Raw genomic sequence first — 23135 nt, forward strand, 5'->3', positions numbered from 1 at the left:
ATAGTATAGATCTGTGATGCAATTAATGTCAATACCAGCATAATTACGCAAGATTGAGAATATGATAATGAATAGGGCCTGTCATGGGAGATGCATTTTATCCTTGTCATGAATAAGGACAGCTCTAAAGCATTAGATCTCCATGTTCCCATGAAGGATTGCACTAACAGTGACACTTTAATGTTTGGATTAATTAGGTGATCACTTTATTTTGGCGCATGTCTATATTGCAATGGAACTCTCATGCATATTAAGGGCAAAGCTTCTGCAAAAAGTGTTTAAATCAAACATGCAGAAGGCTGTTTATTGCTACTTACTCAGAGTTTATAGATTAGATATTAAGTCCCATTCTTTTAAGGTTTAATATGGTATTTTTGAAAGGGTTTATCTGCCAGTTAGTATACAACACTGGATACTCTATTTAGAATGAGGTCTGGTAAAAACTTACAACCAAAACACTCAATCTTTTCTTCAAATAGTTGTTTCTTACAATTTTTTTTCTCAGATTTCATTACTTGCAGACCTTTTAAAAACATCTATCTTTTATTGTCCAAACCTAATAGTCCAATGAGCATTTATCCAAAAATTGATGGATGCACAGACCCAGTCTACACCTTTTTATGCTGACATAGAAAATATAGAATCAGTTCTGGCAGCTCATCATCATAGCTGAAACTTGCAGTCTAATTACTGGATTCACAGCCTTTTGAAGGTAAATGTAGAAAATTGGAGATCTTTGATGAAACTTGAGACAGCCTACAATTCTGAGAGAGCAGCAAACAACAGGGAGTGTTCAAAGGGATAAAAATTGTTGCAAGACCTGCAGATCAGGCCCTTAAATTCTCTAATGCTGCCTAGAGATATTGATCCAGGATAGCAAATCCACTTCACTGGAAGTGGGAGTGAATGAGAAAGCCCTCCAGACCAGAACACTACGGAAAAGACATCACAGAGAGCCTATTTACCAATTCATGGCTGAAATGTCATAAAAAGATTTGTTGGTCTCAGCAAAGTTGTCAATTTAAGAATGGTATATTTAAAACTGAGGTCAACAACACTTTTGGACACCAAGGGAATCAGGAGATGGAGTTAGGAGGGCAAAGTAGAGTTGAGACAGCTGATTGGCCTGTGATCTATTCCTGTTCCTATTAATGATCTAAGTATTCAGAGTTATAACACTCACCTTATTTAAATCTACCCAACTAGAAAAAGTGAGGACTGCAGGTGCTGGAGATCAGAGTCGAGAGTGTGGTGCTGGAAAAGCACAGCAGGTCAGGCAGCATCCGAGGAGTAGGAAAATTGACATTTGGGCATAAGCACTTCATTAGGATGAGGGGTTTATGATGAAGGGCTTTTGCCCAAAACGTTGATTTTCCTGCTCCTCGGATGCTGCCTGACCTGCTGTACTTTTCCAGCATCAGACTCTCGACATAAATCTACCCAAGTCAACCCAAGTTACAGAACCACAACTCATAACACTTTCCTTCTTCCTAACCCTTTCTTCACTCTCCTACCATTACTGGACTACATCCTAGAATCATAGAAATCCAACAGTGTGGAAGTAGGCTATTTGGCCCATCGAGATCATGCTGAACCTCAAAGAGCATCCCACCCAGACCCAGACCCTTGCCGTATCCCTGTAATGCTGTATTTTCCTGAGATAATTGACCTAGCCTGCACATCTCTGGACATAATGGGCAATTTAGCATGACTATGTCACCTAACCTGTATATCTTTGGACTGTGGAAGGAAACCAGAGCATCCAGAGAAAACCCATGCAGACGCAGGGAAAATAAGCAAACTCCACACAGACTTGACAGTCACCTATGGGTGGAATCGTACCCGGGCCCTGACACTGTGAGGCAGTAATGCTAACCACTGAGCCGCCATGTTGCCTAAATTTAATCCACTTACTTCTTCTCATATCTGAATCCCCAGTGCCACTTCACAAAGAGGGCAATTTTCCACAAGATGATACATTGTCTGAACTGACCTAAGCAAACACCCAACTCAGGATTGAAATTGCAGTTACTTTAGAAGTTATAGGAACAGGAGTAGGCCATTCAGCCTCTCAAACCAGTGCTGCCATTTAATGAGATCATGGCTGATCTGTGGCCTAACTCTATATACCTGCTTTTGGCCTATATTCCTTTAATAACTTTGCTTCACAAAAATGTATTTATCTCAGATTTAAAATTAACAACTGATCCAGCAGCAACTACCTTTTATAGAAGAGAGTGCCAAACCTCTACCACTATTGCATATGGAAGTGCTTCCTAACATGAAGCATCGATGGCTGAGGGTCACTTTATAGGTTTATAAAATCATGTGGGACATAAATATGGTGAAATAGCCAAGGTCTTCTTCCTAGTGTGGGGTGACCAGAACTAGAGGGTATAGCTTTAAGGTGAGAAGGGAAAGATTTAAAAGGGACCAGATGGCAACCTTTTGATGCAGAGGGTGGTACATGTACGATGCAGAGATGCCAGAGGATGTGGTGGAGATGGGTACAATTACAACATTTAAAAGACATCTGGATGGGTATTTGAACAGGACAGGTGTAGAGGGATATGGGCTAAATGCTGGTAAATGGGATTAGGTCAGATTGGGATATCTGGCAACATGGACGGGTTGTACCGAATGGTCTGTTTCTGTGCTATTCCCATCTCTCCTAAATGGTCCAGCTCTAATTTTTAAGAACATGGCACCTTGTTCTTGAATCTCCAACCTGTTTATCTTTATCTACCCTGTCTTTTCTGATAATATCTTGAAGACTTCAATCAGGCGCCTTTACCTTCCAAATTCTCGAGAAAACAGGCTTAATTTGAATAATTTGTCCTTATATCTTAATCTCTGAAGTCCAGTTATAATTCTTGTTAACCTTCACTGTACTCCCTCCAAGGCCAATATATCCTTCCTGAGGTATGGTGCCCAGATCTACTCTTAGAATGCTAGGTGGATCTAACCAGGGTTTTGTATAGCTGCAGCGTAACTTCTGCATCTTTGTACTCCAGCTTTCTAAACAGAAAAGCCAGCAATCCATTAGATGACTTGATTATTTTTTGCACCTGTTTGCGGCATTTTAAAAATCTATGCATATGAACCCCCCAAGTCTCTTTGGACAGCCACTGTATTTAACTTCATATCATACAAAATACCCTGATCTATTCTTTTTCAGTGTAAAATAACACTTGCTTACATTGCTAGACATGGGGTCTTCACATGGTGAATCACAAGTATAACGATCAAAGGTTAGAAAAGAAGCGTAGGGCACCACAGGTACCAGACTGTTATGTATCGACTTTGAACATCCAGACTATCCAAGGTGGTTCTGAGGAATACACAGAAAATGCTAGGTATGATGGGTAGTCTATGCAGAGTGGATGGAATTATTGAAGAATCTAGCTCTAACTTACAGAAGAGCTTTGCACAGAACGTGGACACCATTCTGTCAAGCATGCAGCAAAAGGTCAGCTTCATGAACACACCGAATGGAGTCTCTGACAGATACTAAGTTTGCTGGAGGGGCCAATGTTAAAAGAAACTTTCATGCTGTCACTTTCATCCTCCACTCTTGTTCTCACGCAGAGCCTTAAGAACAGAAACTGGGCTTTGGTTCCATCTGTCATGCCTCCTTTTCTGTTAAGATAACATAATGTTTGCTCTCCATCATCCACTCAGCCAAAGCCCTTGTTCACTGTTGCAGAGCTGGTTGGGTCAGAACTGGTCAGTCACATCTAAAGTCTGTAGGCTAGATTTGGTGTCTTCACACAGTGAATCACTAGTAGATGGGCACTCAAGGCCCAGAACAATGTTATTCTAGTTAACTGTTACTCAAATCTGAAACGATTTGTTAATTAGTACTTCTGCTTTTTCCAAAACAAAATGCTATGGATGATGGTAATCTGAAATATACACACCCATGCGAACTATAAATGCTGGAAATATCTAGCAAGTCAGGGCAGCATCTGTGGAGTGAAAGAGTTAATGTTCAGATTGATGACCCTTCATCAACAACTGTTCTGTCAAAAAGTCACTGGCCAAAACATTAACTCTCCACTGATGCTGCAGGCTGCCTGATCTACTGATCCAGCATTTTTTGATCTTAATTATTTTCTTTGTGGTTAAGCATCTGTATTCATATCGTAGGTAATTGACTGTACTTTTACTTTGACCATAAATATTTTGGATTTTTCCAGATCCCATAAGTGTATAGACAATTGTTTTGAACATTCTAGTCTATTCTAGGCAATGTGAAACAATGGCAATTATCTTTTGTCAGAACTCAGTTTAAATAACTGTACGGCAAATTGGTATGTAAGAAATTGTACTACAAGCTTGTTAGATGCTTCACTTTTGAACTTGTCCGAGATGCAGTTTTAAAAAAAAGCAAAGTCTGATAAGTGAACAATTTTTGACTGTTTGCTAGGCTGGGTAATGATGAGAGATCTACAACATCATAATTCTTGAATACTTAAATCACCAATTACACAAAGTGACAAGGTTAACTTTAAAATAGTTTTAGTTTCGTCTTACAGATATTCTTCTCTGTTTAAAATGCTAATTCAGATGGAGGACCTCTCTAAAGTATATATTCTTCACCTTCAAATCATACACAGTGAAACAGAGAGCCTGACCAGGTAAGGGACCACAGGCAAATCCAATCCAAACCATAGCCAAATTATATGAAAAATATTTCACTGTAGAACACTGAAAAATAATAGAGTAGGAACATTGCAGTCTCCAGAGTACAATTTTTGTATTTTCAAATTTTCTTCTTCAGGGGTTGCAGTAGTTCACTGTAAGAATCTCCCAAATGATATTATTTAATTGCACAACTTTTGCTTGATAATTGGTAAACACATTCCAGCTTCGTTTATTACCTCAGTAGCACATTCCACATTTAATCAAATACAAAGCAATTCAGCAGAAATAGCTATGCTTGTGTGCAAAAGAAAGTGGAACAAAACCAATCTTTCTGTACAGGTGTGCATATTTACACTTCATTTCCCTTCTATGTGTTCAGCTGATTGTTGATTAGAATTATACAAGAACATATATCTGTCAACACATTAATTACTGCTTACTTGCATCCAATTACTCTGCAAAAGTTTTGTTAACTATTTCAAAAATGCCACTGTGTAAGTATTAGGAGTCTACTAGTTGCAATATTGAACTATCATTGCACAATTTAACTACAAAAATATTTTACCTAAAAATACTGATTTCATTGGCAATTGAAATAGAATTTGATTTCTTTAATGATTTTTAAAGTGAATATTGTATTCATCAACATGCTATTACTGGTAAATGAAGAAGTCCCTGTGATATAAGGCTGATATATTACCATCTCAATGCTAGAAAGTGAAATTGCTAAATTAGGAATACTTTCTGTGCTATTTTGAAACTGACCAAACTTATATCATATAAGAATTTTACTCACCATAGAGAGGGAACATTGTTACAAGTCTTGGCTGGATTGAACCAAGGCACCAGAAATTATGGACACCAGAAATGATGGGCTGGAATCTAACACAAGTTAGGTAACTCGACCCAGAATTTCTTTATCTCTCTCAGTACATTTACTATAAAACTGAAATAGAGTGCCTGGAACTTAGAGAAGCACATCATGGATATATTAACTCAAAACATATAAAAAAGTTTTACAATAAAACAATTGGCCACAAAATGGCCCAAAGGCAGGAATATGCCAGGGAACCAGCATGCCAACTAATGCTAGAAAATTTTGGGCTGATCCACTTCCAATTCTGCTTCCTCTGCAAACAGAACAATCTGCCCATTATTTCAAAGATTAAATGCAGAATGGCTGTAAATCCTGCTGTAAGAAGTACACCAAAGGCAGGCAGTCAAATTTTGAAACATAATTCATTCTCCAGAAAAGATCTGTTGCAAACAACAAGGGGAGGGATCATCGACTGAATTAACGTAGTAATTGGCATCCAAATGTGGAAGAAGCTTGAAGTTATAAAAGGGAAATCATGGGGTTTATCAATAAATCTAATTTGGGACCTGCTGCATTTTCTTGGAGGTGCCATTTGCAGCACTGTACAGAATCATCGTGCTTTAGCATACTTTCCACTCTTCAGTTCCTTTACAAATGAAAATAGTTGCCAAGGAACAGCAAATGAATATTGCAGGCCAGAAACATTATTTTTCCAACGGAGTCAATGGCTGTGAATGTATTATTTCAAATAGCAAAAATAAAATCATTTCAAGTCACCGTTGAAATAGAACAGCAACAGTTACAATTACTGTATTATAAAAGGTTAAATTGCCAAATTTCCAAACTACCCTCAAGATTTGGAACTCCAGGTGGAGATTGCAAAGAGACAACAGTGCTTGCTTTAAGATTATCCCATGCTATTCAAGAATGACTAATATTTTATGCATGTTATCTATTTCTGTTCACATGCCATTCATGAAATTAACACTGCTCTTGGAAACAAATTTCCAGGTTCACCCATTTGCACATTCCCAGATAGGAATATATCCTCCAGATATCGGATTAGGAAAGAGTTGTTGTGTACTACTGCAAGACTAAAAAGATAAATTCTAAACAGCTTCTGGGCTTAGAGGCTGCTATCAAAAAAAAATTTCTTCTCCACTTTGCTGGTTAACAAAAAAAGGTTAGTATTCCTAAGACCCTTCTTGACTTGGAGCACTCAATTGCTCAGGTAAATCTTCTCTGGAGCTGTCTGCCTCACAGAAATCCTAGACATAAAGAATAAGGCATTTTTAGATCACCCTACATCATTCACACGATACCCCTGGAAATGTGTGGCAAGTATAAAGTAGCCTTTGTCTTCAGAGTATAGGAATTGCAAAATCATGCTGCGATTATATAGGATATTGGTTAGGCCACTATTAGAATATTGCATTCAATTCTGGTATTGCTGCTATAGGAAGAATGTTGTGAAAATTTAAAGGGTTCAGAAAAGATTTACAAGGATGTTGGCAGGGTTGGAGAGTTTGAGCTTTAGGGAGAGGCTAAATGGGCTAGGGCTATTTTCCCTGGAACATCAGAGGCTGAGGGGTGACTTCATTGAAGTTTATAAAGTTATTATGGAAATGGATAGGATGAATAGCCAAGCTCTTTTTCCTAAGGTAGGGGAACCAAACACTAGAGGGCATAGGTTTAAGGTGAGAGGGGAAAGATTTAAAAGGGACTCAAGGGGCAACTTTTGCGAAACAGAGGTGATATGTGTATGAAATGAGTTGCCAAAGGAAATGATTAGATTTTTGTTTACATTAGATTACTTACAGTGTGAAAACAGGCCCTTCGGCCCAACAAGTTCACACCGACCCGCCGAAGCGCAACCCACCCATACCCCTACATTTACCCCTTACCTAACACTACGGGCAATTTAGCACGGCCAATTCACCAGACCTGCACATCTTTGGACTGTGGGAGGAAACCGGAGCACCCGGAGGGTGCCCACGCAGACACAGGGAGAACATGCAAACTCCACACAGTCAGTCGCCTGAGGCGGGAACTGAACCCGGGTCTCTGGCGCTGTGAGGCAGCAGTGCTAACCACTGTGCCACCGTGCCGCCCACAAATGGTTGAAGCTCGTACAAATACAACATTTGAAAGGCATCTGGATGAGTATGTGAATAGGAAGAGTTGAGGGCCAAATGCTGGCAAACGGGATGAGATTAGATTAATTTAGGATATCTGTTCGGTGTGGACGAGTTGAACCAAAGGATCATGCTGTACAGTTCAATGATGCTGTGAAATAGCTTTCAAAATGAAGAATGTTGGTCCCAATGTGTGACAACGAGCAAAAATCTCAATATTTTAGAAGATACTGAATTCCCAATTCCACTTGAGTCACTTGGAAAGGTGCTGAGCAGCAAGGAGACAACTTAAGGTTGCTAAGCAAAGGAAACATCATCCGAGCAATGTCAGGTGGCACAGTGGTTAGCATTGCTGCCTCAATGCCAGGGACCCAGGTTCGATTCCAACCTTGGGTGACTGTCTGTGAGAACTCCACACATTCTCCCTGTGTCTATGTAGGTTTCCTCCCGTAGTCCAGCGATATGCAGGCTGGGTGAATTAGCCACTGTAAATGATCTAGATGTGATGCTGGGTTTAGAGGTCAGTGCAGACTTGATGGGCAAAATGGCCTTTTCCCATACTGTAGAGTTTCTATGATGTGGCTGATTGAAGAGTATCCTGGCATAATTCTGAAAGCAGGTTTGTCACTTTACTCTCTGCTTATCATGAATAGTGCAACAGGACTAACCTAACATGGAATATATTTAAGTGTGTATGAATTAACACCCTACCATGAATAATGAAAGAATGAACTTTTACAAGCATTTCATTCATCAATCGATTAGCAATTCATAGTCTCCACAAACAACCCCAATGTTGTAGTTCTGACTATTCTTCATAAACTACATGAACAGTTAGTTTATTAGGCATTCCACAGCCTAACAACTTTTTTTTTGTCACTTAAAGTCAAGAACAACAATGAGAGGATGAAATATCCGAAGTGAAGTTTTCTATGCATTGAGAGAGCATTTGAGAATTATTCACAGTTTACACACAGCTGGCCACATGACATTCCACAGAGCCAACCAGTAAAGAGAAGAGTTAGTTAGTTTACCATAAGTTTAGCAGCAAAGTACGGTCTGGTGCCAGACTATTATTCTGAATACATTGTATAACAAATGCTGCCTACAATAGTTAACCTTGTAAGTGCTGCATTAGTCCTTCTTCACACAACCTAGTGACATCAGGAACTTGATGACTATATTTTCTGCAAGGTGTTTGGTATTGTATCTCTATTTAGAGTCATAGAGATGTACAGCACGAAAACAGATCCTTCGTCCATGCCAAGCAGATATCCCAACCTAATCTAGTCTATTTGCATATCAGAGAATTCAAGATCTAACAAGGCAGAGAAAGATTCCTAACAGTTTTCTTAGTTTCAAATTGCAGAAATGGGTACGTTATTGTAGCATTCTTCAATTGCAAGGTCAAGATCCATGGCAGCAAGGTACACACTTTGTCATGCATAAAACTCCTAGTTATTTTTTTTTTCCCTTGACAAAATCAAGGAAGGCAGAATTCCTGATGAGCAAAGCAAAGTAAAACATGACAACTTCTGACAAATCTGACATCTTCACACAGTTATTTGCCTCTGATGACATAGACTTTGTACATTTAGCATAGAGTCATAGACAGAGTCATAGAGATGTACAGCTTGGAAGCAGACCCTTCGGTCCAACCCGACCAGATATCCCAACCCAATCTAGTCCCACCTGCCAGCACCAGGCCCCTATCCCTCCAAACCCTTTCTAATTGCAAGCTTTTACTGTTCAGAATAAGTTTGACCAATTTACTACAGGATGATTATGCAGGTGAGTGCTGTCTTTTGCACTTTATAGAACTCTGCAATGGGAGAACTGAAAATGCTGGAAATATTCAGCAGATCTGACAGAAACTATGAAGAGAAAAAATCAGAGTTAAAAGCTCAGGTCTGTGAACTTTTATGAGAACTGCTGAACATTTCCAGCGTTTAATGTTTTACTTCAGATTTCCAACACCTGCAGTTTTTGGCTTTTGAGTTGTGGTTTTGTGGTGCTGCTTGCACTTGTCAAACTGAATGAACTCCTGTTTTCATAATTATAGAGTCATAGGATTTTATCACATGGAAAGAATCCCTTTACCTAATTGTATCCATACCAGACATCAATCATCTATCTACACTAATCTCATTTTAGGAAATATTTAAACAAACACTTGAGTACTTCAGGCAGTGAGTTGCAGATACCTCCAGGTGAAAATTCTCCATTTTCCCTTCTAAACCTCTTCCCCTTTACCTTAACCAGAGAGTCTATGCCTTTTGGTTACTGACCCTTCTATTAAGGGGAAAAGTTTCTCCCTATCAATATCTCTCATAACTTTCTACATCTAAATCAGGTCTCCTCTGCTCTAAGGAGAACAATACCTAACCATCTGGTCTCTATTCAAGCTGAAACATTCCAACACGGGTAATATCTATGTTCTTCTCTTATGCAATCACATCCTTCCTTTGGAACAGCCAACAGAACGACACACTCTACTCAAACAGTGGAAGGTCAAACAGACACTGTGTGAAAACAACATCTCTTTCTAGGGCTAATGAACTATGGGAAAGGAATCCGTTTCATGTGAAGATCAACAGTTCAGAAAGAGATAGAAGGCAAAATACAGATATAGGTTTAAGGTCAAGGAATACAGTCCAGGCCAGAAATGTCACCTGAAGCAATTGGGGTGTACACATAGGTACCATTTCAATACAAATAATTCTTCCATACAATTTAATATGCGTGGACAATGCATCTTCTGATCGGACTTAAGGCTAAAGCAATACTAGTGCCACAGTTTTGAACAGATCAAGGAGTATTGTCGATTCACCTAAAAGTAGGAAAGTCAATTTTCAAGATTTTCCTGCTTTATTAGCAACAAATATTTAGGAATATGGGTCAATTGATATTAAAGTTGCATTAAAGAGGCCAGCTCAAAAGGAAAGTGTTTCTTCACCCTCCGAAAGAGGCACGAATGCGTGGGAATATTCAAAGTTAAATAAATGCATATATATTCTTATAATGCATAATAATGGCTCTAGAGTATGGAACTTTTCAGCAAGATTTGTCTTATTACAAAATGGGCTGTCTCCAGTTGAAAGACGCACGGTTTTACTGGTACCACGAGGGACAACCTTTCAGGCATCTTTATAGGCACATGGGTGATCTCTTCTGTGAGACAGAAGCAGCAAACCTGAAAACATTGTCATTAAGCAGAACTTAAAATTCAGAGTCAGGCTACAAGAGATTTTAAGTACATTTATTTGATGAGGGAAAATGAATAGCGGTTGCTTCACCTCTTTTTGGAAAATCTTAGCCTCTTTTTTGTTAGGCAAAATAGGATCTCATAAAAAGATGCAGCAGCTTCCAAACTGAAATGGAAATTTCAAATCATAATGTCAGATGTCAGGAATACAAAATTACTCTTTTTACTTATGCAAATCTCAAAACAGGTTCTAAAGTGCATGAAGATTTATATCTTTTTCTTTTGGGTGAAGGATGTAAATGTTACCCTTTAGCTTGAGAATCTAAAAAAGACCTGAAGAGTAAAAATTACCCCATCAGCAGAAATTCTCAGTAGATATGGCACATTCCTTGGTGAATTTATTGGAAGAAATTCTAGAAAGGGATTCAGTAGCAATACCCACCGTGTGCGATGTCAATGAGAAGTCACTATGGGTTAACATGTATCCAATGCAACATGTGAATAAAAGGAGGACTGAGAATCAATACTACAGTTTAAAAAAAAAGATGCTGGAGAACAGAGAAATCTCCAAATTGAAATTTCTGGATAGCAATGCTTTATGAAAAAAGAAGCAAGCTCAAATAAATTATTAGAAAATATGTATTATAAGAGAAAAAATGTATAATGTAATTTTATATTTTTTGTTTTATTATATATGACACACACAAACATTGAAAATAAAAAAAGGAATATGTTATCAATTTGTAGAATCTGGGAGGGTTGCCTGACACCCATAGAATTCGGGAAGAGGATGATATATATTAAGGGTTAATTGGGTAATAACTGGGTGTGTAAATTTGACAAGCAAGTAATCAGTGTTGTTGGAGTCTGTGATCAAAGTTAAGTCCAACAGGTTTATTTGGAAATACTAGCTTTCAGAGCACAGCTCCTTCATCAGGTAACTAGTGGGGCAGGATCATAAGACACAGAGTTTATAGCAAAAGATCACAGTGCAATGCAATTAAACCTAGATAGCTGTTACATCTTTCATTTTTTAGAGTGGGTTGCAGGTTTCAGTTCATTAATATGTAAATGCCAAAACTTCCTTTAAGGCACATTCTTGAGATAACTTAGGGTTTTATATTTAAAAAGTGACATCTCAGCTCAGACAATGTATTAAAGGTATGAGGTCAGAGTCTGTCTGTATCCCAGACCATAAGTAAGGAGTCAGACTGGTTCTATTTCCAAAGTAGGAATTTATAAAATGTTATATGGATGTAGGTGTGTCCTTTTTGAGCAAAAACAGAATGTATCTGCAAATGCGAAGTCACCCCATACTTAGAGAGAGAACGAGAGAGAGAGAGAGAGAGAGAGAGAGAGAGAGAGAGTGTTTTGAGTGTGAGACAGCGTATAGTGTAGTGGGCTCCCCTGTAGCATGACATGAACCCAAGGTCCCGGTTGAGGCCATCCCCATGGTTACCAAACTTGGCTATCAGCCTCTGCTTGGCCACTCTGCATTGCTGCATATCCCGAAGTCCACATTGGAAGATGATCACCCGAAAATCAGAGGCCGAATGTCCCTGTTTGTGTGATGTGTAAACTCGAAATTAACCTCTGACTAGACAAGTATTTGACTTTGGATCAGTGGTGCTGGAAGAGCACAGCAATTCAGGCAGCATCCGAGGACAGGCAAAATCGACGTTTCGGGCAAAAGCCCTTCATCAGGATTATTCCTGATGAAGGGCTTTTGCCCGAAACGTCAATTTTGCCTGTCCTCAGATGCTGCCTGAATTGCTGTGCTCTTGCAGCACCACTGATCCAGAATCTGGTTTCCAGCATCTGCAGTCATTGTTTTTACCTAAGTATTTGACTTTGTCAACCTGCATTTTTACCTCTGCTATTTAAACACAAAACATCCCCATTGGGTCCAAAATGCACAGGCAAACATATGTTGGATTTTAATATGCAGCAATGGTCTGCCAGTCACCCCCATTGACATATCGATGTATATTTGAAACTAAACTCAAATAAGTTCAAAACATACCCCATCTCTCACCTTCTTCCCTTCCCATTCTACCTCTATCTTTTCTCCCAAACTGCCTCTCATCCCCCAGTTCCATTCTAGTTAAGCTTACTGTCCTTCTTTCACATCAATGGAACACGTTCCCTCAAATTAGAACATAAGAACATCAAAAATAGGAGCAGAAGTAGGCCATCTGGTCCTTCGAGCCATTCTGCCATTCAATAAGAACATGGCTGATCTTTTCTTGGCCTCAGCTCCGATTACCCGCCCTCTCATCATAATCCTCAAGTCCTTTATTGTTCAAAGAAAAAGCTATCTTAGCTTTAAAAACATTTAATGAGGAAACCTCAACCACTTCACTGGGCATGGAATACCACAAATTCACAATCCTCTGGGTGAAGACGTTCCTTCTCAATTCAATCCTAACTCTGCTTTCCCTAACTTTGAGGCCTCTTGTCCTAGTTTCACCCGCCAGTGGGAATATCCTCTCTACTTCTATCTTATCTATTTGCTTCATAATTTTATGTTTCTAAAAGATCCCTCCTCATTCTTCTAAATTCCAATGAATATAATCCCAGTCTACTCAGTCTCTCCTCATAAGCCAAACCCCCCCAACTCTGGAATCAACCTAGTGACCTCCTCTGCACCCCATCACATATATCCTTTCTCAAGTAAGGAGACCCAAAACTACACGCTGTACTCCTGCTGTGGCCTCACCAGCACCCTATACAGCTGCAACATAACCTCCCTGCTTTTAAATTCACTGCAACATTCACTGATGACCCTTTAATCTGCTTCTCCAACTCCACACAGTTTCTATTCTCCTCTAGCTTCTCAAAAAAATTTTCCTCTATTTTTTTCCCCCTATTCTCCAGCCTCTAACTCTGCTCCAAACATCCCACTGCTCTCGAGTATTCTGCTCTAACGCCCTCTTCTGGCCTCGAGTTTCACAATCCTAACTTTAAATCTTCATTTTGATGTCCCTATAATTCCAACAACCTGAAGAATGCACTTAGTTGTTTTATATATAGACATTATGTAGCAAAACGCAATTTTTAGAGCCTAGATTAAATGCTAAATCTCCAAGGAATCTGGCATTTATCTTTCAAAGCATTTACAGTATAATTTCAAAGTTAAGCTTAACGGTTTACTCAAAACATGCTATTCATGAGTTGACATTAGAGCACATTGCACTCAAGAGATGAAACTTTGGAACCATAAGGTGTCTTCTAATGAACAATGTTCTTCAATTTTTTGTTGTGGCTCTGTTTGCCGAGCTGGGAATTTGTGTTGCAGACGTTTCGTCCCCTGTCTAGGTGACATCCTCAGTGCTTGGGAGCCTCCTGTGAAGCGCTTCTGTGATGTTTCCTCCGGCATTTATAGTGATTTGTATTGATGGAATCTGTGGATGAGTGCCATGCCTCTAGGAATTCCCTGGCTGTTCTCTGTTTGGCTTGACCTACAATAGTAGTGTTGTCCCAGTCGAACTCATGTTGCTTGTCATCTGAGTGTGTGGCTACTAAGGATAGCTGGTCATGTCGTTTCGTGGCTAGTTGGTATTCATGGATGCGGATCGTTAGCTGTCTTCCTGTTTGTCCTATGTAGTGTTTTGTGCAGTCCTTGCATGGGATTTTGTACACTACATTGGTTTTGCTCATGCTGGGTATCGGGTCCTTTGTCCTGGTGAGTTGTCTGAGAGTGGCTGTTGGTTTGTGTGCTGTTATGAGTCCTAGTGATCGCAGTAGTCTGGCTGTCAGTTCAGAAATGTTTTTGATGTATGGTAGTGTAGCTAGTCCTTTAGGTTGTGGCATGAAGGGGGAGAACAGTGAAATTACACTTTTTTTTAAATGAACTTTTTAAAATGACTATCTAGCGATATGTATAACAGAATAAGAATTTTAAAACGCTCTTGGCCGCATAACAAAATCTGAGAATTCCAGCTGTTGTATTTACATTCTAGCCTCTGATTTATTTACACATTTTCTTGTTCAGCAATAGTTGAACTCATTCTAAGTATATTGCAGTTATGCAGCTCATATATGTTGCAATCAAAATTATTTTGTTTGGTTGCTTCTCAAAAACAATCTCCAAGGCAATTCAAAATGAGTTTGTAATAATGTTATTTATTATACAGGATCAAGAATTGAGGATTGGTACATAGGCCTTCCAAGATTCAAATGCTGCTATTTAAAAAAAAATCATAGAAGTAAGTCAACAAAGCATGGTAGGGTAAATTCTCATTTTCACTGCCAAGGCTGTAATTTGGTTGGGCAGCTCACCCATTATAGGATCTATCTGATTCACATTCCACTGACTTCTACTTCTATATCACAGAACGATGTGACACCAAAAGAAGATATTTGACCCATCATTCCTATCCCAGCTCTTTGAAAGTGCGACCAAACTAGTCCCACCCCTCTGATTTTCTGCACAGCTTCGCATTATTTTCCCCCCTTCAAATTCAGGGAATGGTAGTTATTTTACTGAACAAGTAATAATGAAGCATGGGCTTCTAATCTGGAGAGAAGCATTCAAATCTCACCATGGTAACTTGCGAACTGAATTCAATTGCACTAAAACTTGGGACAGCTGCTGCTAAGGCGCAGTGGAGAAAAACCACTGTCTAAGGTCTTCCTGCTGAAGTTAAATGGTGGTCAGTTCAGTTATCAGACCCTCCTGATGTCTCAAATGCATGTAAGTTTTGCTAATGAAATATAGTCTGGTTCAAAGCATGACAAGCCTTTGGTTTGTTTGGATAGAGTCAAACTCCAATTTTTGAGAAGATTTGTAGCTCAGGTTGATGATAAGTATGTAGGTTAGTTTGCTGAGCTTGAAGATTTGTTTTCAGGTGTTTCGTCACCAATCTAAGTAACATTCTCAGTGAGAGTCTCCGACGAAGCGCTGGTGGTATGTCCCCACTCTCTATTTATAGGTCTTGGTTTCTTAAGGTGGGCGATGTCATGTCCGGTTCTTTTTTTCCCCAAGGGAAGGTAGATGTAAAGAGAGAGGCAGGGCATATCATCAGCACTTCAGATAGTCTCACTGACTATGTTACCTAGTATGGTGACGAAACATCTGAAAACAAAACTTGAAGCTCAGTGAGCTACATTACATACTTATCAATATCCAATGTTTGTTTCCTTGATATGCCACCGTACAGAATTGAACTGCATTTGTGACTATTAATATAAATACAGATTTTTTATGAATAAAGTATATTTTTGAAATATAAAAATATCAGTAATGGCGACCATGAAGCTACAAGATTGTTGGAAAAGCCGAACTGATTCACTAATGTCCCTTAGGGAAGAAAGCTATCTTTATCTAGATCCAGCCTAAATGCGACTTAAAATCCACACAAAATATGGTTGAAATTGCCCTGTGAAATGGCCTGAAAAACCACTAAGACAGATTACCTTCCCAGGGTCAATAATGGTTGTCCCATGGGAGATTGGTTAGCAAGGTTAGATCTCATGTATTACAGGGAGAACTAGCCATTTGGATACAGAACTGGCTCAAAGGTCGAAGACAGAGGGTGGTGGTGGAGACTTGTTTTTTCAGACTGGAGGCCTGTGACCAGTGGAGTTCCACAAGGATCGGTGCTGGGTCCACTACTTTTTGTCATTTATATAAATAAGTTGGATGTGAGCTTAAGAGGTATAGTTAGTAAGTTTGCTGATGACACCAAAATTAGAGGTATAGTGGACAGCGAAGACATTTACCTCAGATTACAATGGGATCTTGATCAGATGGGCCAATGGGCTGAGGAGTGGCAGATGGAGTTTAATTTAGATAAACGTGAGGTGCTGCATTTTGGGAAAGCAAATCTTGTAAGACTTATACACTTAATGGTAAGGTCCTGGATAGTGTTGTTGAACAAAAAGATCTTGGAGTTTAGGTTCATAGCTCCTTGAAAGTAGAGTCACAGGTAGATAGGGTAGTGAAGAAAACATCTGGTATGCTTTCCTTTATTGGTCAGAGTACTGAGCACAGGGGTCAGGAGGTCATGTTGTGGCTGTACAGGACATTGGGTTGGCCACTTTTGGAATATTGCATGCAATTCTGGTCTCCTTCCTATCGAAAGGATGTTGTGAAACTTGAAAGGGTTCAGAAAAGATTTACAAGGATGTTGCCAGGGTTGCAGGATTTGAGCTAGAGAGGTTAAATATGCTAGGGCTGTTTTCCCTGTAGTGTTGGAGGCTGAGCGGTGACCTTATAGGGGTTTATAAAATCATGAGGGGCATGGATAGGGTAAATAGACAAGTTCTTTTCCCTGGGATGGGTGGAGTCCAGAATTAGAGGACATAGGATTAGGGTGAGAGGGGAAAGATATAAAAGAGATCTAAGGGGCAACATTTTCATGCAGAGGGTGGTGCATGTGTAGAATGGGCTGCCAGAGGGAGTGGTGGAGGCTAGTACAATTGCAACACTTAAAAGGCATCTGGATGGGTATATGATTAGGAAAGGTATGGAGGGATATGGCCTGGGTGCTAGCAGGCGGGACTAGATTGGGTTGGGATATCTGGTCAGCATGGATGTGTTGGACCAAAGGGTCTGTTTCCGTGCTGTACACGTCTATGACTCTACGCTGACCTTGTCTATACCATTAGTCAAAATGAAAATAAATTATCTAATTTATTTTTGAAAGGGATCAAATTTATTTCTACCACCCTTACAAGCACCTCATTCTAGATTGTAACACACATTTGAAACTTCTTTTGGAAATTTATAGCAATTAATTGCTTAGAAAATAAGAAAATTTTAGTCTACAGTTTGGATCTTCCTTGCTACAAAGCAAGTTTCTTGGGCAATCATCCATGTGAATGCATTACTTTATACTCCATCCTGTTTACCCAACAAAATATTATGTCCAAAATCTGGGTGGAAAATTAACTTTTTGGTCCTGATGGAATTACATTCACAGAATATCAATTATTCAACACCACATGCATCTTTTCTCAAAGACACATCTTCATTTTACAAATGTGTATTTTTAAAAACATTTACCAGGAATTTCCTTGGAGTACTCCTGTTTGGAAGAAATACCTTCCACAGACGGTGTGATGTAAACACAATTTATATGAAGAAATCATTCAAAATGCCAGAATGGAAGCACTGCTGGATAATTCTTAACTAATACACCTTTAGGAAATACTTATACTTGGATATTGCAGTGTCTGTGACAAAATAGGAAGTTAGTATTGTTAGACAAAGCGTACACATCTTCTTAACGCAGCGATAATCCAATGCCAAAATCATTTTCACACTGCTGAAAACTTAAATATTCTTCACAGAGACAATTTATCAGTATGGAGGTTTAGAAACCTTTGATCCAAATATGAAGCAGAATACTCTGTATGTGTCAATTCATTAAATTAGCATCGCAGCAAGAATGTTAAATGTAGACCATTACTTGATATAGACTGTTACTTGATCATCTTGTGTCAACCAAACACTTTGTCAACTGAACTGTCAGGACTCAACTTCATTACTTTAATCTCACTCTCACTAGTTTCCATACATACAGAGAGAGAAGGACACCACTTTGACTAGGACAACACACACATCCTAGGACAAGTGAAACAAAGACATGTGTGAGAATTCTTAGAAGCATGGCATTGTAACTAGAATTCCACCAATAAACACATCGGCTTAGATCCTATCTACTTTCCCAATAAAAAAAACCGGAAATGACATCACCCACCTTAAGAAACCAAGACCTATAAGTAAAGAGGTGGGACGTACCACCAGTGCTTCACCAGAGACTCTCACTGATGGTACCCAGTATGGTGACAAAACATTTGAAAATAAATCTTCAAGTTCAGCGAACTAACTTACAGACTTATCATCAACCTGAGCTACAAATCTTCTCAAAAATCACTAATTACTTTAATCTGTATGGATATGTTTACACTGACCAATAAAGGCAAACAGATCAAACACATTCTTCACTATCCTATCCTCCTGTGACTCCACTTTCAACGAACTACGAACCTGCACTCCAAAGTCTCTTTGTTCAGGAACACTCCCCAGGACCTTGCCATTAAGTGTATAAGTCCTGCCCTGATTTGCCTTTCCAAATATGCAGCACCTCACATTTATCTAAATTAAACTCCACCTGCCACTCCTTGGCCCATTGGCCCACCTGATCAAGATCCCATTGTACACTGAGGTAATCTTCTTTACAGAATACTGATTTGTGATATCTTAACTTGTTTTTTGAAAGTACTTATGCATGTGCCAGCTGCTTACCCAGTAAACATGCAATGTCCTTCAATCAATCAAATGACTAGGTCTCCAAGTCAGAGAATAATCAAATCTGGAGGACTGCCATCATTTGGGATCCTGCTGCTGCAGTCAAGGGTTGTGTTCTATCTCAGTCCAGAGTATTGAACATTATTGGCTGCTTAGAGAGGCTTCATATTATTGCAGTTCAGGGAGTGGGCCAGCGTCTGTCCTGCAGATTGAGTCATCAGTCCAGAGATCATGATAAGTCAGGCAGTTCATTCCTTGATTACCAGGCTGAGCACGTGAATCACCATGCCAAGCACGACCTGTGATGCCCTCCACCTTTCATGTGCAATGAAAATAGAAAATACAGTTTTGGCCACACCTGGAGTGGGTAGAATAAATGTTTATTGTTCTACCTTGAGCATGTTGGCTCTACTTGTGAGCAGCAAGAGTGGCAATTGCATTAATCAACCACTTTCAAAATATAGATTGCAGATATCAATAATCTCAGTACCCTATATGCGAAATGCATGCAGTGCCCAACTTCACTTCACCTCAGGATTTACTTTGCCCTTATCTCTCTCTAGTCAATGACAGTTTTCAGATTTGAACCTCCTGGAGTTTATAGGTTGGTGCATTAATTCAGTTGTCAGATAGAATGGCTGCTAAACTGTTCCTCTGCATTCATCAGAATGGAAAGCATAGAGGTTTTGAGCTTCATCACAGCAGTGCCCCTTTTTTCAATTGGCTACTTTAATTGCTTTGCCAACTATACAAAAGATATAAAGAAGGGTTTACTGCTTTCCCTCAACTCACGTGTTAAATTGGCAAACTTGAATAATTCTTTTTTTCTGTTGGAATTCCAGTTCTAATTCTTAGGTTCAGCTATAACAACAAAAGAACTCTAAGACCATGACTGTTTAGTTGATGTCTTGTCTCCTCAGAATTATAGCATCTGGAGTTTCCAATAAATGGACATTTCTCTAATTATTTTCATGTCATTTCTAGCTTTAGAGAAACAAGGAGAAAGAAAAATGATCTCCTAATTTGAATGTTACCAATCCACTTTCCTTTCTGACTTCTGCTTTGTCAAGCAGCTCATGAAAATTTCTGTATTCCAAGTCTAGCTCAATTGTCTTCCCAAACTGGATAGTTACAGGAAACCCTTTCATGATGTACATGTGTAACTTATCATACAAATGCAAATTAAAACAGGAAGTGAGAGTTTCTTGATACCTGACTCAGTTCACTAGTTTCAATGTCTTCAGGTAAAATGCTAACTTCAATTCAGACAATTTGGTTTATTTCACATTGATTTTCCCGAATCTGCCTCAAGCTGTGGCCAGGTGCTCATTGTAGCAATTTTATGGATCAACTTCTTCCTTTTATGAAACTATTTAAATCCACGATGGCTGAAGATATTAAAACAAATTTTCAACTCTCATTAATTGAAAGTCCATAATTTATCATTTACATGACATTATGATGATGGTTTGTGGATAAATATTAGTCAGGATACGGAGAAAATCTTCCCTTCTCTTCTTCGAACAGTGACATGGAATTGTCTGTGTCTACTTTAGAGCAGGCAGGACCCTGGTAATACTTCTCAGCTGAAAGACGGGATTGAATGTTACTTTGCTAAGCACTGTAGTGAATTAAACGTTACTTATTGCACAAAACACACACACATATTCCTACAGACCCATATACTCATGCAGACTCTGTCCCCCTCTCCCATACACAAGCTCTCTGTCATACACTCCCACAGACTTACACCCCTTTACATTCTCATTCACACACATACAGTCTCCACCCCACCTCCCCCCCCCCCCCCCCCCACATATATAAGTTTGTCGGGTGAATTTGTACTTGCAGAATTACATTTTAATTTGCTCAAAAACTGCATGAATCCATGTAAGATTCTGTAAATCCCTTTTTTTAAGATGAGAATCAGTCGGAATATTGGGGCACAGACAGCCTCATATAGGGCACCTCATACCTTCAATGCATTATTTGGGCCAGCTTGGTACCTGTTGCAAAAGCTCACTTGAGATTGTACCTTGAAGAAAGTTCTGGAATTTACATATGAAAGAACTGAAACCCACATGTCCATTCTAAAAGATGAGAGACATAACAAACAATCCAGGTCTTTTTCAATATATAATTTCAGTTACATCACACTGTAAACTTTTGCTACAAATTTTGTCTTACGATCTTATACTCTACAACCACCTGATGAAGGAGCAGCGCTCCAAAAGCTAGTGCTTCCAAATAAACCTGTTGGATTAAAACCTGGTATTGTGATTTTTAACTTTGTACACTTCAGTCCAACACCGGCACCTCCAAATTATGACAAAGCGATTGTCTTTTGTAATTCAAACTTGAGCAGCTTTGTCATTTACCTTTGCTTGACTTTAATACTTCTCAAGCAATCTGTTGTGCAATAGCATGAATCCATTTGTTCTCCAGCAGAGCAAGAATGAATATATAGGAACAATGTACAAAAGATTTCTCAAAAAAAAGTATTTTACACTCAGCTCAACATGAAGAAGAGTATTTTCACAAAGTACAATATATATTTTTTGTTACTGTAAGGAAAAAGTCATTTTTATCTTCACATTGCAATCAAATAATTAAAAATGCATTGAATTTATCTTTAATAGCAGTTATTTTACATTTTAACCCAAATTCAATAAATATCAAAAATATCTACAGGAAGGCACAGCAAATTGAACTGTAATTGTTAATTAGGAATAGGAAAAGAAAAGGAACCAACACGCTATGATGGATCAAGGATCAGCAAACATGCCCAATTTTTAAACCTTGTTTCAATTACAAAAGAAATCTAAAAGAGACCTTGAGTAATGTACAATACTGTCAATAAAAAAAAATCAAAAGCAGCTGACAGGATTCCAGAACCTCATGATCGGGAAAAGTTCATATTGGTGCATGTGAACTTCTGGAACAATAATACATAAGTTTTCTCTCAGCAAAGAGTAATTAAAAATACAGAAAATCAAATGAGTGCATGAGAGACACTGCATGGCAGATTTCACAATTCTACAGTCAGAATTAATTTACCCCTATCCATGCCCCCTCTGTCAGCATCACGTATGGCTTGTGATTTCTGAGTTTCACCCAGATCGACTCTGATAGAAGGCCAAAACCTGGGCTGGGATCCAACATTTCTGAGTCCTGCTCTATTCTTTTTTACATACTGCAATCACAGCCAATGTACGCCATTAATAAGCAGCTGACCTCATGAAAACATAGGGGTCAGTATTTTTCCAAGATGGAATCAAAAGCTTTAAGACACACAAGCTTATAAAATAATGACAAATAGCAAAAATATTAAAATAATTCGGTGACTTGCCTGATCACATCCAGCATTTACCAATTCTTGTAACATCTGTCTATTTACTTCAACACTAGTAGATGAACCAGACTCATTTGCAAATGGCATCAGGGAGTTTCTGATTTCTCGGAGAGCTTTCTGATAAGGCCCAAATTTCGGTACAGGTCGCATTTGCTGTTGTCTAGTAGCATCCTTTGCAACAACAGATTTCAGGTCTAGTGGGGTTTCATTGTTGGAGCCACCAGTTAAAGCCTGGCCTGAAGGTTTATGAGGTTGTTTCAACCCCTCTCGAATTTCCTGCAGTCTCTGGCGGCTGTTTCCGGTATATGAAGTGGCTGGAAAGGTCTTTGGCCTCATCACAAAACCAATTTTTGTTTATCATAAATAAGCTGTGTTTGAGTTTCAGGCACTGCAAAGATTTTCAATCCTTCTTTTTATTGATGCTTGTGGTCCTTAAATTTGTTTCAACATAAAATCTGCTTTGCTTTCCTTCTTATGGGCATCCTTATCTGAAATGTAGAAGTCACAATAAAATGATGATGACAAAAACAAAAACTTACATTTATATCATATCCTAAGGTACATCAATTCAGAGTTATAAAAACACTCATAAAGGTGATATTGGGCTAGATATCACACACTAGGCCAAACAGCTAGATTTGAAATGTACAATAAATGTAAAGGAAGAAAAAGCGGAAAATCAAGAGAGTTTTAGGCAAGAAATTCTGAAGCTTAGAATCTTG

At 38.9% G+C, this 23135-nt stretch overlaps 1 protein-coding gene across 3 annotated transcripts in view; it reads right to left on the reverse strand.

Moving 5' to 3' along the window:
- The window catches only part of lats2 (large tumor suppressor kinase 2), a 91608-nt gene that overhangs the window by 51007 nt on the left and 17466 nt on the right, over positions 1 to 23135 (reverse strand). For all 3 annotated transcript variants that reach the window (XM_043691921.2, XM_043691922.2, XM_087988168.1), the window contains one exon: positions 22411 to 22901. In XM_043691921.2, the coding sequence (XP_043547856.2) occupies positions 22411 to 22749 (339 nt within the window). In that variant the 5' untranslated portion in view covers positions 22750 to 22901. The remainder of the gene's footprint in view (positions 1 to 22410; positions 22902 to 23135) is intronic.

This window comes from Chiloscyllium plagiosum, unplaced genomic scaffold (genome assembly GCF_037043375.1).
Source record: "Chiloscyllium plagiosum isolate Xiang-an unplaced genomic scaffold, Cpla_swu_hap1 HiC_scaffold_6, whole genome shotgun sequence".
Taxonomy (NCBI): Eukaryota; Metazoa; Chordata; class Chondrichthyes; order Orectolobiformes; family Hemiscylliidae; genus Chiloscyllium; species Chiloscyllium plagiosum.